This window comes from Annulohypoxylon truncatum (assembly GCF_022578515.1).
Source record: "Annulohypoxylon truncatum strain CBS 140777 unplaced genomic scaffold F4807scaffold_15, whole genome shotgun sequence".
NCBI lineage: Eukaryota > Fungi > Ascomycota > Sordariomycetes > Xylariales > Hypoxylaceae > Annulohypoxylon > Annulohypoxylon truncatum.
The window spans coordinates 180,576-196,249 of record NW_025953801.1 but is presented as its reverse complement, the minus strand read 5'-3'; the positions used below and the strand labels follow the sequence as shown (position 1 = coordinate 196,249).

At 47.6% G+C, this 15,674-nt stretch overlaps 3 protein-coding genes across 3 annotated transcripts; 2 read left to right on the top strand and 1 right to left on the bottom strand.

Moving 5' to 3' along the window:
• Positions 1-1,733: 1,733 nt before the first annotated feature.
• F4807DRAFT_424696 (ARM repeat-containing protein) lies at positions 1,734-7,098 on the bottom strand. The gene is made up of 9 exons (XM_047997896.1): positions 6,492-7,098; positions 6,390-6,434; positions 4,287-6,337; positions 3,940-4,231; positions 3,728-3,882; positions 3,376-3,675; positions 2,998-3,306; positions 2,808-2,946; positions 1,734-2,747 (listed from the first exon to the last, which is right to left on the bottom strand). The coding sequence occupies exons 1-9, from the start codon at positions 6,508-6,510 to the stop codon at positions 2,458-2,460; spliced, it is 3,600 nt and encodes a 1,199-aa protein (XP_047854389.1). The 5' UTR covers positions 6,511-7,098; the 3' UTR covers positions 1,734-2,457.
• Positions 7,099-9,093: 1,995 nt separating this feature from the next.
• F4807DRAFT_460162 (uncharacterized protein) lies at positions 9,094-11,853 on the top strand (the record flags this gene model as incomplete). The annotated part of the gene is made up of 2 exons (XM_048001484.1): positions 9,094-10,891; positions 10,946-11,853. 2 exons carry the CDS (start codon positions 9,094-9,096, stop codon positions 11,851-11,853), a joined length of 2,706 nt encoding a protein of 901 aa, XP_047854388.1.
• A 1,195-nt stretch (positions 11,854-13,048) lies between these two features.
• Positions 13,049-15,064, top strand: F4807DRAFT_76425 (uncharacterized protein). The gene is made up of 4 exons (XM_048003460.1): positions 13,049-13,576; positions 13,636-14,224; positions 14,278-14,651; positions 14,702-15,064. Exons 1-4 carry the CDS (start codon positions 13,136-13,138, stop codon positions 14,771-14,773), a joined length of 1,476 nt encoding a protein of 491 aa, XP_047854387.1. The 5' UTR covers positions 13,049-13,135; the 3' UTR covers positions 14,774-15,064.
• The last annotated feature ends 610 nt before the right edge of the window (positions 15,065-15,674 follow it).

Sequence of the window (15,674 nt, the reverse complement as noted above, 5' to 3'; positions counted from 1 at the left end):
ACATACACATGTACATATCGTCGTATGTTAGTGACAAGATGGAAAATCGGAAAACCATTGGATCTTATTAAATACGAGCGTTGTACAGACAGGCAGGGACAGATACTGCGGGTAGTCTAAATCCCGAAATATCAAGCCACAGAGTGCGTTGTATACCTACCTACTTAGGTAGGTACCTACCTACCTATGTGTACCTATGTAAGTAACTTGCATTTGCATATATGATCGATAGTTGTTAGACAGTTGAGCTGAATGAGGACTCAGGAGCCAATAGTTGAAACTTGGCTAAAGATATTAAGCTTAGATTTGGACCAAAGACTTTGGAGGAAACGTAAAATTACTCTCACAGGCTCTCATTGACTTGACCGATTTGGAGATAGGTAGGTGGCGATCATGGCGCTAAAGAGAGATGGTGAAAACGTCACAGGCGGCTCAAAAAGAGACTTTAACTCAGTTCAGCAGCCTAGGCGAAAAAGAGGCGCGCTAAAAAGGGGGATCTAAGCGAGAGATCCAAAAGATTTCAATATCTTGCTGCAAGGGTAGTCCGTAGGTGGGTTCTAAGGTTGCGCTTGCCACGTTACCTTGCCTACACCACCCGCCATGTTCAAGTCGAAAGCACAAACAACTTGCCTGGAAACCTTATTAAGCGCCTTAGTGGCAGATGGTAAGAAGAATCTACTAAGGTAGGTAGTGTTCGTAACTTCGCTTTCGGCACTCTGGAATTCTGGGTCCCGGCGAGATTTCCGATAGAGCAATATGCGACGGACCTTTTCTTCACTCCCGAAATCTTCGCATTCCGTTTCCCGGATCTCTCTTATAGGGTATCATCAAGATCCATGGACACACACGTAAGCTCCAAGGGCTGCATCATGTTTCTTCCACGAGCGAACCATATATTAATTTGCAGGAGGTAGTACTCGCGAAGAAGAGAAAAAAAAGACCTGTTAATATAAAATTTCCCGGGGCGCAAAGCACGGAATCTTAATGGTTAATTGCAACCACCGTCGTTAGATCCTACATATTTAGTATAGCTTCCCATGAGCTGACATCAACCGGTTTACCCGCTATTCCGCTGGATCAACCGCAAGGCACGGTCCTGTCAAGTATCAAATAAGTGACTAACGGAAACTACCTACTTTCACAGCGCAATATGGAACTACTATCTATACCATCTATAATCTTTACAAGCGAGCGCTATTAAATAGAGCATACGTAGTACAGCTATTAGCAATTCCACCTAAGAAAGTTCGTCATCGCGGTATTCCGAGTGCGTAGGCCCCCTTCCGACCGGGAGATTCTGGGCGTCTCAGCTTCAGCCGCCCACGCCTAGGACCTTGATGCCTGATTTTAAAATGGTAAAACGAAGAGTTGGATGAGTAGGCTGGTACCCGGATAGAGGGCAAGGGAAGAGAACAAGGCTCTCTGCCAAGGAGATATGTAACATTATACAGAAGGTACTGTAGGAGTTGATTACTCAACAGCAAACCGATCCTGAATCTCTCGGATAAAGGCAGAATAACTGCAATCGAAAAGCAGCTTCTGATGACGTGCTATGGTGCATCTTTGTCGTTTAGTGGTTCTTGTTTCTAGACCATTGATCCCGTATGCAAAAGCTGCGTCGCCAAGCCTTCAATACGAACCGCCACGATGACTAGATGGGAAAGGCTTCATGTTGTACAACTCCATTTATACGATGGAGCTGAACCACTCATGTTTTAGAGTAGCCTCAAGATATTTCCTACTCGGTAATTTCATGTTAGTAGAAAAGAAATGTAAAGACATCTCATATTGAGACGAGGCAGCTTCATACGATATGTTGCGTTCTCGAGATAAAACATTCAATCACTTGTATTGATCAGCATATAATTCAGAATGTAACGAGCGAATTAGAATTAAATGAGGCACAAGGTGCCCTAAATACAGTCTGCAAATGAGGGATCGTCAGTCTGTCCACAGGCTTGTAAGATCGTCTTGCCGTAGTCACCTGTTGGACGAATTCAGGTATAGAATCCTATACTGAAAGGGGTCATGCAGGAACCGCCAGGCAACCAGCAAAGCAACTACCACTTCTCTACTGTCTCGGCCCCGGATCCTTGACTTGTCTCCACCTTCGCCCGTCTTCCACCCCCGGGAGCTTAGGTGTATCAACTTCACCAACATCGACGGAGTCGTCAGGTCGGCACCGCGTCTATGGGGTTAACATAGTCCAGGATTATGGAACCTCCGTCTTGGTTCTCCTTGTATCGAGAGATGTGTTAAGCTCGCGCCGAAGGTTGAAGACCGTAGCTTCTATGTGTGGCATGGTGCGCAGTCAGGAGATATCGAAACTCCCTGTTGTAATGCTCAAATGAGTTAGGTAGCGTATGGTGCATTCCGGTCGATTAGAAGTGAATGTCAGGTCCTAAACTCGTAAGGATGGCCGCATATGTTAGCGTCTGTTCTTAAGTATCTTGGGCTTTAGCGTTTTCCACGGCCTCGTCGAGTTGGATGACGAGATCGAGAATCTGAGGGGGGAACATGACGCTTGTTTCTATCCACTCGGTTTGAAGTAGCGTCACCCTCATTACACGCACGATTGACAGGCGGATCCTCGGGATTGGAGGCTTCCTGTTTGGCCCTATTCTCATTCTGCTGGGATCTTTCATACCAATCAACGTCACTGAGTTGTAATCTACGGACACGTTGTCCGCCACGTTCCTTAGTGGATTTATCAGGGCGATTAGGGTGATACGAAGATTTATCGTGACCTGGGTGAGCAGAGCTGTGAATATTTGTGTTTGGTATGATTGGGGTCAAATGAGTATCACCATCTGTATCTTCGTTCTCGCGAAGGTCATAGTTGAGCACCAGGTTTTTGATACGCTGTTGCTCTTCTCGTTCTGCTTGCTGTTGAGTCTTCATAGCAACCGCGAAGGTCGAGTCTGATGGAAGTGCGACCGTTCGAGTCTACCGACATTAGTACCATGCTTGGATCGACTATTCACTGGGTAATCTTACCTGCTGGCGGTTGCCTTTCTTCGTCAGCAATGAGAAGGCCATTGTGCTAGGTGCACTCTCGCCATTCACATTGTCGCTATCCGCCGTTGAAGAGAGATCGCGAGTCTTGGGTCGGACGGGCAATGGGACGTCGAAAAGTGGTTTGCGATCGAATTTTCGGGATTCTAGACTCTCAGCCATCATTTTCGCATACTCACGTTCGAAATCCGCTTCATCTTCAGGATCGATCTCTTCAGCCTTTCTAGTAACTACTATCGCTTCTTCCTCTGACTCGATATCTCGAGGGGACTGTGGCTGATTCTCAACGTCCTGTCCGATCCAGAGCTGGTTAATCATTGCCCCTGCATATAAATATGGGGGAAAGTTGGTGCTGTATACCTCAATATCCTCCTCTTCCCCAGATTCCGAATCGTCGTCTCCATCTGCTTCGGGGAGCACAATGTCTCCGTCGCCATCGCCACCATCGTCATCAGAAGAGGCACCACTAGAACCATCATCTGGATCGGCAGTTTTGTCTAGGCCAGCATTTTTCTGGTCCTGAGCAACCGCAAGTTGGAAGGCCTTTGTGGCTTCCTCTAGAGTCGTCGCTAATTTCCACTGCGGCCTCGTAAGGGAAAAGGTGTCCTGGACAATGAACTCGATGTCCATCGGTAGCGGCTGCTTTGTGTAAATGTAATACTACAAAATTGTCAATATGGTCCTAATCCCATCTGTTTAAAACTGGACTGACCTGGAGAAACGAAAGGAAGTAGTCGAGCTTCTTCCCTGCAGCGCCTCGGTTGAAGAACATGCCACAGGTCTCGAGCATCGTGGCCACGAGGCGAATTCTGAAATAGTCGTCTGGTAGATCGAAAGGATTCACTCGGCCGGGAATAGGCGCGCCACCTAAAACGATTAGTTTACACCTAGATGAGCTATATTCGCACACCTTGGAGCACTCACCGTAACCAAATGTCATGATCTTGTACATGGTATCGAAGATCACGGGGTGCTCTAGCATCCGGTAATTGTAGAGCTCGCCTAAATACTTGACTTCCGCAATACGCCTTTGGTTGAACTTGAAGTCGTTTTGCTCCAGCCCAAAAACTACGGATTCAATGACGTTGTCGATCACCGTAACGGTGAAGTCTGGGTGGTAACGGTAGATTGCACTAAGTAATATAGCCAAGATATGAATACTGCCGTACTTAACCTTTGCAGGCCTTGAAAACACCTTGATAAGGATGTCTACCACCTATTATATAGATTAGCACCTGGATTCTAATGCGACGTAATGACGCTTCGTTTACCTCTTGTTCCTCCCAGTGAAGTCGGCGGATCTGCTTAAGAACCTTTGTATAGTTGCGTTTCGTCAGGTCGATATAGATGAGCCTACGAATGAACATCTCGATAGGTGTGCGTTCCTTCTGCTGGATCGATGCCCTTTCCGGTGGGTCTACGTAGTATACCGCATTCTCGATGAGCATACGCTCTGGCTGACCAATGTGGTGTACGGATTTCTTGCGCTGGATTGTTTCTAGGAATGTTGCCATGCGGCGTGACGTATCAGCATTACGGAGTAGATACCTTCCACAGTTCTCAAGTAAATTGCAGATAATTTCGATGTTCATCCGAGAGAAATCGTCGGCACTGATCTTCAAGGAATGGAAAAGCACGTGTTCTGGGACCATGCCGAACTTGGTGAGTTCTGCAAGGTATCTGATATTGCTTAATCGTACTTGACCGAGGAAATCCTTCTCCTTGCGTCGCTGGAGACTGCGGAATTCCGCATCAAGATAATCCACCACGCTTTTGGGGATGTCTGGCATATAACGTCCGAGAGTAGCTACCAGGCGAGACCAGAATGGTAAGAGATCAGTGCGACCTTTTGGTACTTCGGTAAGCGCCTTGATAAGTCGGTTTCTGGAGGCCTTAGAGTTCAGATAGCAGAAGTCGATGGCGGCTTGGTCAACCGCATCTTTGTGCGTAAGTTCAGGAAGTCGAGTCAAGAGCACATCTACTTGTGCGCCAATCGTCTTGTTAGCAATGGCGGTAGATTGGTCGTCATTTCCTTCCGAAGCTTTAGGTCCGTCTGCGGCCTCGATAGAGTCGGCTCTTCTACCGACCTGCTCGTCTGTGTCGGTTTTCTTCTTCTTGCCGTCTTCGAGCAACATGCCAGGGACTTTCCCCTTCAGATCTACTAAATTCTCGTAAAACCGACGTTCCTCTTCATCTTCCCAGATCCCTGCACCTTCGCTTTGTCCACGAAGGTACTCGCCAGTCTTGACTAGACCAATAGCACCGTTAGTGGTTGAGAATCCGTCCTCGGTTTCCTTGAGGTCTGGCATCTCAGCACCAATCGCATCCGCTATGACCTGCGCATTCCCGACGAGACGTTCCTGAGCTTTTAGCTGCCGTTCAAAATTGGCCTGCCTATCTTCAAAAACTTCTCCGGACTTCACGTATGCCTCGGAGTTCCTACCGCGTTGCGTGACGATATTCTTTTGGTCTCGTTCAAGGTGCGCTTTGACATCTTCAAAATATCGTTTAAGGATATTTCTGAATCGCTCGCGGAGCTCGGCACTGGCGAATGGAGGATCGTCAGAATCGGAATCACTAGTCTCTTCTTGCCCATCGATCCGCCCAGAAGTCTCTCCCGAAGCTTTCGTAGCACCGTCTTCTTCGACAGTCTTTCGGCCTTCGGATCCAATAGACTTGACTCCTAGGATATCCCAACCGAACGATTTCACAAAAATGACCAGGAGGGGTAGGTTCACATGCTCCCGATCATGACCCAAGAGATCCTTAAGTACTTCGAGAGGAAACGGCTCGGCTCCGCCGCCTTTCGTAGAGTTGATCGACTTGATCTTTAATTCGGCATTTTTCCCGTTGACCCCACGTGTCGCGTCATCTGCCTTAACGTCGTCGAGGGTCCGGAGGACACCCACAAGCCAAAGTTCGGTTATGACTCTTAAAAGGGCTCGTTGTCGAACGAGACGTTCCTTCTCTTCTTTCTCGCGAACCTCGGGGGGCAAGGTCTTGAGCAGAGTCTTGTCTGGCGTGGCCATCCCCTTGCCGAGAAGCCATCCTAAATACTCCGTAAAGTCTCCGGGCCCGAATCGCTGATGTAGCGCGCTAACAATTTCAATGGCTGCATCGATTTCTCCGGCGGTCTTGAGCTTGCTCAATCCTTCGTAACATGCTGAGATGATTTCGGAGAGGTATTTGGATAGACTTAGGGCTCGTATGTCTTGTAGAAAAGTGTTTAAGGTTGCGGAATTGATAGTGGTTCGCAATCGCTTAATGAAGGCGGTATTCTTCTTTAGAGAAGAGTCGAGGGACGAGCTAACAGGGAAAATGTCTGGCTGGTCATTAGCAGTCTAGAATAAATGGTATAAGGGGAAATCGTATACCTAGCTCGCCATTCCATGCGCGTTGATTGAGCGACAATAGCTCGCCTGGAGTTTAAGCATTAGCACAGGTTTGAGTAATCAGCTCGACGTATCTCAACTCACGCTTTCGTGGGCGGTCCATGACGGGCAGCCCCTTGCGATATAGAGATTACTTCCTAGCTCAATTGCTACATTCGCAACTGTGATAGCCCTGCTAAGGGAGAAATCGGCCCCAGTGGCGGGCGCGACACGGCGTATCGGGCTCGGTGGGCATCGGTAGAGGTAATTCGAGCGACTCTGCCCTGCGCCAGAGGAGCAATGTAAGGACCAATAAGATTGTAAAGTAGTAGATCAACGGGTAATCGAGAGCAGGTGCGAGAGAGAGGGTGGTTGAGTATGGCGAACGAGGAATTTTGATGTGCGAGATACGTAGGTGGTGTTATTGATATAAGAACCGCCGATAGATTGGAAGATTTGAAGAAATGAAAAAGAAAAGTCAAACTGTAGTGTTAAATGAAGGCGCATCTGTGAATGATGTCGTTTTGTATCATCCAATGAAAGAACCGGCAAGCAGTGCTTTCCTTATGTTCCGCGAAAATCTCGGGGAATCATAGGCTGTTTTTGGCCTCTTTAGAGTTGACCAAGACGATTTGGCGGGGCACTATTTAGCGGGGTGGGCCATCCGAGTTCAGCCTTGCAGCTACCCAGTGCTAATAGTATGGAACCTTACAGACTTCCAAAGTTTATTCAGTACCTAAGCTTGGCCATGCGCTAAGGCCACTTCCTAATCTTAGCTGGTTTGGTGCACAAGTGTAAGACAGGCAGGGACGCAGGAACACCTAGACAGTGACGTTGTTGCACATTTAGGGCTGTTCGATACTCTAAAAGGATCCCCTAAAGATCCCTGAATTAATGCCTATCATTTTGATATGTCCAACTATGGTGGATACTTATTCGTACATGCATCTGCACGTCAATCGTTAAGTACATCCATAGTACTATCTAAGATCAGGTAAATACCTACCACTTACATCTTCAAATACAACTCCTCGAATAATAATAACCAACCCCCTATTTGGTCATAAAGTTTCACATTAATTGAAAACTCGATCATATCCTTATAAACACACTCTGACTTGAAACAGGTCCGATGTGACTGATTATGTCATCAATGTTTAAGCTCGGAAAAGTCAACTGTGAATCTTTGTAACTTAGTAAGGACAACATCAATTTAACTACCCCTTTTCAAATAATAATGTGAGATTTTTCAGGAACCCATCATACTTCAACAACTTTGTCAACTTATTAATCTATAATAGTCATTATATTGGCTTTTATAAAGATGACAACATATAATATCACTTTTCAACCATCATGGATCTGTCGCTCAGGCACCCAGGTGTTTTAGAATAACTTGGGCTGCACGCGTCATAATTGCTAATCCTACAACAGGGGTACTGACATACAGGTTCTTTGAGGGATCATTAATATAATAGCTGGCTTGCTCGCTCTTCCTTCTGCTATGGATGGTTCATCTGAGGCTATTCACGATACGCGAGTTAAAGGTTGCACAATCATAATTCCGCGGAGACTAAGGAGCTTCCATTATTCCGTTTTCTTATGTGCGAACGTAAGTAACAGCCGAGCTTCTCAGACTCCTTGTTGGATCTCAGGAAACGCGGGTCTTCGATTCTCGATCCTGCCTCGATGCTACCCATCTCATTGATCCCATTGGCTCTTATTAACACTATGGCGTCAACGTTACCGAGCACCTCGTCGGTTTCATGTCTTGACTTAGGTAACCTGGTATCTGAAATATAGCGGATATCGGATCTAGTGCTATATTTTTGAAGCCTCCTATTTCATATAGGCCATCGGATGGGTTTAATGGGGCCCAAAATGAAAAGCTAACGACTAAACTACCTAGTCTATCGGGCCGTGGGCGATTTTCGTATCTCCGCCAACACTGAAGAATCTTACCACCAATCATGCCACCAATCATGATTCGTTGTCGTCTTCAATATTGCAAAGAAAAGCCAATTGCTTCTGATAAGCCCTATACCCTGTTAGAAATCTTTGGCTGAACACATCCGCGGGGACTTCTTCAACTGACTGTTGCATCTCCGGGACGGCAGACGATGCCGTAGCCGGCACGTGGCTTGCGAATAGAGTGCCTGAGGCTTTCCTATTTACAATGCCACGCAATTCCTAGGTTCCATATAAATCCTAGGAAGATATTATTACTATACATTTGATGTCAAGGTTTCTACCCGGTTGGAGCATGAGGCGGATCTTTGCATATGAATGCATTGTAACAATAGGTCGGGATTTCTCTCTTGCAGCTAACTTGTGGATTGGAAACGAGAATGCTTGGGAGACTAATACAGGTCTCCGGTGGACCTATCGCCAGGTACCTTCATCCGCTCCTTTAGACATTAGATAGATCTTGAAATGGGGACGCATAGCGTTTTGATCAGGCGTTATTGCTTGGCTAGGTGTCCCACGTCATGTTTCGTATGCGTCATCTAACACCACTTTGTCTCCCTGCTTATCTCTTCTACTTTATATCTTACTTATTACCCCCTTCTCAGGTCCTTGATATTGACGGCATGGATTTTATCATATATGAATGCTTGGCATACATGGTTACATATACATACTTCATAGTCGACGTCAGCTTATCCGTACATCCGTCCTAACTCCAACCGTCTTTGTATCACGTATTATGGAGGTTTCCAGCAAAGTTATCAGTCTTCAGCAGTCATCTACTGCACAACTGAGTTATTATCCCCCCACACCTCCCGGAACAGAGAGTGGCTCGAGAAGGGAATCAAGTACGAGTATTCGTTTCGACGCCCAGACGCCACCATTCGACAACGATGAAACGAAACCTGGAGATTCTTGGAAATATCCGCTTCCACCAAGAAGTAAGCCTGACAATAAGGTGCTGGCGGAAGATCTAAAGACCCCGGACAACCATGTTGTAAGGGACCCTCGGTTGATACGCCTTACAGGCGTTCATCCTTTTAATGTCGAGGCGCCGTTGAGTGACCTTTACAACGAGGGTTTCCTAACGACAAAGGATCTCCACTACGTCCGAAACCACGGAGCAGTGCCTAAAGTCGAAGATCAAGAGATTATGGATTGGGAGTTTACAATAGAAGGCATGGTAGAAAACCCCATCAAAATGAGTCTGGCGCAACTTCTCGGCGGGTTCGAGCAAGTAACATACCCTGTTACTCTTGTATGTGCGGGAAATCGCAGGAAAGAACAAAATATCGTAAGAAAAACCAAGGGGTTCTCTTGGGGAGCAGCAGGCTTGTCGACAGCGCTATGGACCGGGGTCGTAATGGGTGACCTGCTGAGAGCAGCAAGGCCGAAGCGAGGTGCAAAATACGTATGCTTCGAAGGCGCTGACAAGTTGCCTAACGGTTACTACGGAACATGCGTTAAGTTGAACTGGGCTATGGACCCCAACCGCGGAATCATGGTTGCCCATAGGATGAACGGCGAGATACTCCCTCCTGACCATGGAAAGCCTCTTAGAGTCATTGTACCGGGTCAAATTGGCGGTCGAAGTGTGAAGTGGTTGAAGAAGCTGATTGTCACAGCCGCACCGAGTGATAACTGGTATCATATTTACGATAACAGAGTGTTGCCGACGATGATAACTCCTGAGATGAGTGGCGACTTGCCAGACGTCTGGAGAGACGAACGTTACGCCATCTATGACCTTAACACGAATAGTGCTACTTGCTATCCAGCCCATAACGAAACGCTGTCGTTAAATCAAAGCATCCAGAGCTACCGAGTTCGCGGATATGCTTATGCCGGTGGAGGCAAGAGAGTGACCAGGGTCGAAGTGACCCTTGATAAAGGAAAATCTTGGAAGCTCGCCAATATTTCGTATCCTGAGGACGAATATCGAGTCGCCCCCGATGGAGAAGAATTGTATGGTGGGCGACTAGACCTGTCCTGGAGGGAGAGCTGCTTTTGCTGGTGTTTTTGGGACTCGGATATTGTTTTGTCGGAATTGAAAGCAGCGGATGACATCATGGTACGAGCTATGGATGAGTCCTTAATGGTACAGCCGCGAGATATGTACTGGAGTGTTTTGGGTATGATGAACAATCCTTGGTTTCGAGTTGTTATCCACAAGGAGGGCCATACATTGCGATTTGAGCACCCAACACAGGCAGCTTTGATACCTGGCGGATGGATGGAACGAGTCAAGAAGGCAGGTGGGAATCTCTCTAATGGATATTGGGGTGAGAGGCTATCCGGAGAAGAAGGGGATGCTATCAAAGAGGAACCAATAAAGGAGATTTGCATGATTAACAATGAGGTTAATCTTACAATCACCCTTGACGAATTGAAGAAACACGCCGGTGAAATCGAGCCGTGGTTTGTAGTTAATGGCCAGGTTTACGATGGGACAAAATTCTTGGAAGGCCATCCTGGTGGAGCGGCCTCGATCTTTGGTGCTGCTGGACAGGATGCTAGTGAAGAATTCCTCACTATTCGTAAGCCTTAACAATTCGATGATCACTCTGGACTAATACTAACCCATGTCGCAGACAGCGAGAATGCAAAGGCGATGTTAGTCGATTATCATATCGGATCCCTCGACGAGTCCTCCCGAACCATCTTAGCCAATGGAGAACCCGAAGACCCGGAAGCATCGACGCCGCGTGAAACATTTCTGCAGTCAAAAGTGTGGAGAAAAGCTATTCTATCAGCCAGGAAGAAAATCTCAGACGACACCAAGATCTTCACCTTCGACCTCGAGCATCCCAAACAGACCTCTGGGCTTCCTATTGGCCAACACTTGATGATGCGGCTGCGCGATCCTGTCACTCGCGAAGCCATCATACGGTCGTACACGCCTCTCTCAGAGGTTACGAATGAAGGGAAATTAGATATTCTCATTAAGATATATTACGATACACCTCAAAGGAAGGGTGGTAAGATGACTCAAGCATTGGACGCAATCCCTCTCGGTCATTTTGTCGAGTTCAAAGGTCCAGTGGGCAAGTTCGAGTACTTGGGCCGGGGCTTATGTTCAATCTCCGGTCAACGACGAAAGGTCGAGCGCTTCATCATGATCTGTGGCGGATCCGGAATCACACCGATATTCCAGGTTCTCCGAGCCGTGTTGACGAATAGTCAGGACCCTACTTCGTGCCTAGTTATTGACGGCAATCGTGTTGAACGGGATATTCTTTGTAAGGAAGATCTTGACAGGATGGCTATTGGTAATGGCCATAAATGCCGCTTGTTGTATACGTTAAGCCAGCCCGAGCCATCGTGGACTGGATTGAGAGGCCGGATAGACGAAGAGTTGCTTGAAAAGGAAATCGGACCTTGTAAGAATATCGATGGTGAGAATTTAGTCCTTATTTGCGGGCCTGAACCGCTTGAGAAGAGTGTTCAGTCTCTATTGAAGGCTTTGGGCTGGAAGGACGACGATCTGCTCTTCTTCTAGGTATCCGTGACACAAATGTCCGTATACCTTTTGAACAGGTTACCTGGAGGCTAGCGACTATTCCTGTTCGGCACTCTTAGAGGATGGGCGGGTGTATCAGGAAAAGCTGCTATTCAACTATATTTAAGTACCTATATAAGAACCGTATCTTCGGAGCATGTATAGAACTCATGACTTAGACAGTGTATTCTTAGAAAGGTAACCACCTGGGTACCTAATTGTCATGGATGTGCTTAGTAGACACGCTTAGAGTGTAGGATAGAATAACTCGAGCGATTGTGAACGCTACACAGTCGATACATCAGGTACACTTAGGCAGTTTGATGTTTAGGTATTTACCTTCGCTGCAATGGTTATATGGATGTTGATTCGTACAGGAGGGTTTTGAGGTATATTAGGCCGATTCTCGCCAAGCTGATCGCCGACCTCAGCAAGGTTGGATGAGTGAGATATTTACGTGTATCCTGATAATTTGAGAGCACACAGGAATACGCCGGTAGGTATCCTCATGGCCTTAGTTTTTACCTTATGTTTGTGGCGCGTCAACTCACGTCGAGGTACGTGTCTCTTTAGAAACGCGGACTTGCGCGCAGTAGGGGGGCAACGATCTTTCAGGATGGGTTTAAGTTTGCTGGGTGGCGATTATGTAGCTATGTCCATCTTATAATCATTGGCAATCAACTGCACAAAATGTGCCGCACGGACGGGTGGTCCTAATATTAGCCAGCTTAGATGCCCATATTCACATCTTGCATTACAGCAAAATGAAACCGGACATTGGGAACCCAATCAGATAATATGTACCTGAGGTACCCGCCCAAGTTTCAATCTGACTTTCACGGTAACCCCGCTTATATAATACGTCTGTAAATCAAATGTTTGACCAATGTTTATCCGGCCCCACATTTTAAACATCAAGGTACCCTTGTATCTACACGGTACTTAGGTACAATGGGCCACAATAAGGTCTGTGGTTCAATCTACTAGTATCTCCAGTTCACTGCGCGCAGCCTCAGCTTTGCACTCGCAACCGCCCCAGCTAAATATTTCACCACTTGCACTGTCGAGTTTCTTTTTCTTCAACCCAGCAACCGTCAACCGTTTTAACTACCAACGCCCCGCAATTTTCTGCCGAACCTTTTTTTACATTCTACAAAAAGGTCAACCCAAATCTTTACGCAAACCTTTCTTTCTTTCAAACCAACAACTGCACAACCAACTTTCTTGTTATCAACCTCAACCATCAACGCTGCTTTCTTCACTTTTCGCGTCTCTTAACCAAATGGAGACCAGCAAACGTAGTCCTACACCAGAAAACTACACACCTGAAGATCCAGATACCGCAGCTGCTCGCAAAGAATTAGGACAAACTGTCATTTCGGAGAAATCTGATCAATCTACAATGTCCGCCGCACCGTCAGACCCCGCGCCCAACGCCGCGGCAAGCGTTGATAAGGCACCCACCAAGGCGTCAACCCCCGATCGCGAGTCAGTTGAACGCCAAAGCAGCGATCTCAAAGAACAAGTTTCGTCGCCGAAGAAGAAGCGTGCTCACGATGAGGTCGATGAGCCCAGAGACGCAACTTCTGACGCAAATGGCGATGTCTCTCCTATCGGTTCTCACGCTGGCGCTTCTCTAAGCCGCACCGAACGGTCGGAGCCAGAGAAAAAGCGTCCTCGAGATGTCTCGAGCGAGTCCAAGGTGAACTCGGATGCAATTGCTGTAAGAACTTACCTACCCTCTGCTTTATCTAAATCATCGTACTTACTAACTATTTCTAGGTACCATCCGAGTCTGAACAAATTCCGAAGAACGATAAAGAAGGCGAGAAGCAGGCAGTATCTACGGGACGTACCAATCCCGAGAAAGAGAAGGTCGTCACGACATCCGCTTCTGCCTTTAGCTCTTCTGGAATCGCCGGGTTCGCTTCCCAAGCCTCGCCCTTTCTACAAGCTGGCTCGACACCTCTATCCTCCTTCGCCAGCCCCTCCTCTTCTCCGTCGCCCTTTGGTACCGCCGCTACTACGAAGCCTACTACATCAGTATTTGGCAGCAGCGCGTCCAACGGAGCAACTTCTCCCTTCGGCCGAGTAGGAGAAGTAACAACAACATTTGGGAGCACTCCCTTTGGCGGATCTTTCGCCAGCAAACTTGGGGGCCCTACCTTCGCTAGCTTTGGCAAGCCAGGCGAGTCGTTTAAGAGCAACAAGCCAGCCAAGCCATTCGGAGCGCCTGTTAGCGAGGAGGAGGATAATGACGAGGAGGAAAGCAGCTCTGGCGACGAAGAGGCTGCCGATAACGAAGACCACGAAGCCGTAGAAGAGAAGGCCGTGGCTGTTGATGATAAGAAGAAGCCTAAGCTCCAGCGTGGTGAGTTGCGAAGTGTCTATTATTACTGAGATTTATGCTAATTGATCTTCTAGTGGCTATCGACGACGGCGAGACTGGCGAAGTTACTATCTTGCAAGTCCGCGCGAAGATTTTCCACCTGGATAAGGCCAACTCTGTTTGGAAAGAGCGAGGCGCGGGTAACTTGAAAATCAACGTACCCGATGATTCTGTCACATACGCCAAAGATACAGGTCTACCTGTCCCCGGCAGCTTCAAGGCCTCTGCTCTTAAGGATGGCAAGTCCAATGTCGTTCGTCTGGTTATGCGACAGGACTCGACCCACCGGTTGATTCTCAACACGGCTATCATCCCGGGTATGGAGTTCCAGGAAAAGTCTGGGCTGAAGGCGACCGGTGTGCTGTTCACCGCCCTTGAAGATGGTGGCGCCGTAAGCATCCAGCTCAAGGTTCGTTCACCCGCCTGATCAAATGTTACATGATGCTAACTATGTTTCAGATGAATGCGGTCAATGCCAAGAGCTTCCTCAATGAAATCGGGAAGATACGACGCGAACTCCAGTCAGTCTAGAATGCTACTGAGTCCGTTGCTATCGTCACGAAAGTCGACGCGGCAAATAGCGCACTGCCCGAGACTTCAATCGACCCTGTCAATGCACCTGAGAACGCATCTGATGGCATCTCCGATAGCACTCCTAAAGGCACATCTCACGATGGGTCTGGTGATGAATCCAACACATCTGCCACCAAGGAGACGGCTAGTATCAATGACGACTTACCCGATTATGAATACTACGAGGCACTCGAGGTAGCGTCTTGCGCTGGAACAAACAATACTGAGGATCGTGGGGTATCTGATGATTTACCCGACTACGAGTCTGATTGTGAGGTCAAGGTGACCTCTGGATCTGAGCGACAAGAGTCTGCTCATCCTGATTCCGGCTACCACTCCATTCTCGACTCTGAGGTTGAGATTGTGAAGGAGGCTCCTCGTGGTCCAAGCCCAGAGAGCAGGGTTTCGGTGGAGTCTTCGCTTAAGCGCAAGGCGTTGGAAATGGAGGGACCCATGACTCGTGCTAGGAAGAGGGCGTTCTTGTCTTCATTGGGGGAGCAAGCCTAGATGGAAGATGTTTGTGTTTGGCAGCGTTTCGTATGATGAATGAATGGGAGGGGAGTTCTGGCATTGAGCATTTTCAGGGAAGGCATTGGGAAGATTTTTCTATGGACCGCAGTGGTCATTTGTGGGGGGAGCATGATGACAACAATGCATACTCGTTGGAGGGAATGTCGCGGGAAGAACATCATGTTCCAGACATCAAAAGCTATCTTTCTTTACACACTACTCTGAGCCTAGTTTATGGCATAAAATGCCTGAACTGAATTGTGGCCTTAGTTGCCCGATTCATATCATGAGCATAAATTGCCATGATTCATTGCTCATAGCTCTCGGCCTTCGGTCGGTACCTCTCAGT

Coding starts and splice junctions, on each gene's coding strand:
- F4807DRAFT_424696 (XM_047997896.1), bottom strand. Junction 6,338..6,389: donor CGCATGGAATGGCGAGCTAG/GTATACGATTTC, acceptor ATGACCAGCCAG/ACATTTTCCCTGTTAGCTCG. Junction 3,307..3,375: donor GGGAAGAGGAGGATATTGAG/GTATACAGCACC, acceptor TGGATCGGACAG/GACGTTGAGAATCAGCCACA.
- F4807DRAFT_76425 (XM_048003460.1), top strand. CDS start 13,136: ATGGAGACCAGCAAACGTAGTCCTACACCAGAAAACTACACACCTGAA. Junction 14,225..14,277: donor GAAGCCTAAGCTCCAGCGTG/GTGAGTTGCGAA, acceptor TTGATCTTCTAG/TGGCTATCGACGACGGCGAG. Junction 14,652..14,701: donor CCGTAAGCATCCAGCTCAAG/GTTCGTTCACCC, acceptor ACTATGTTTCAG/ATGAATGCGGTCAATGCCAA.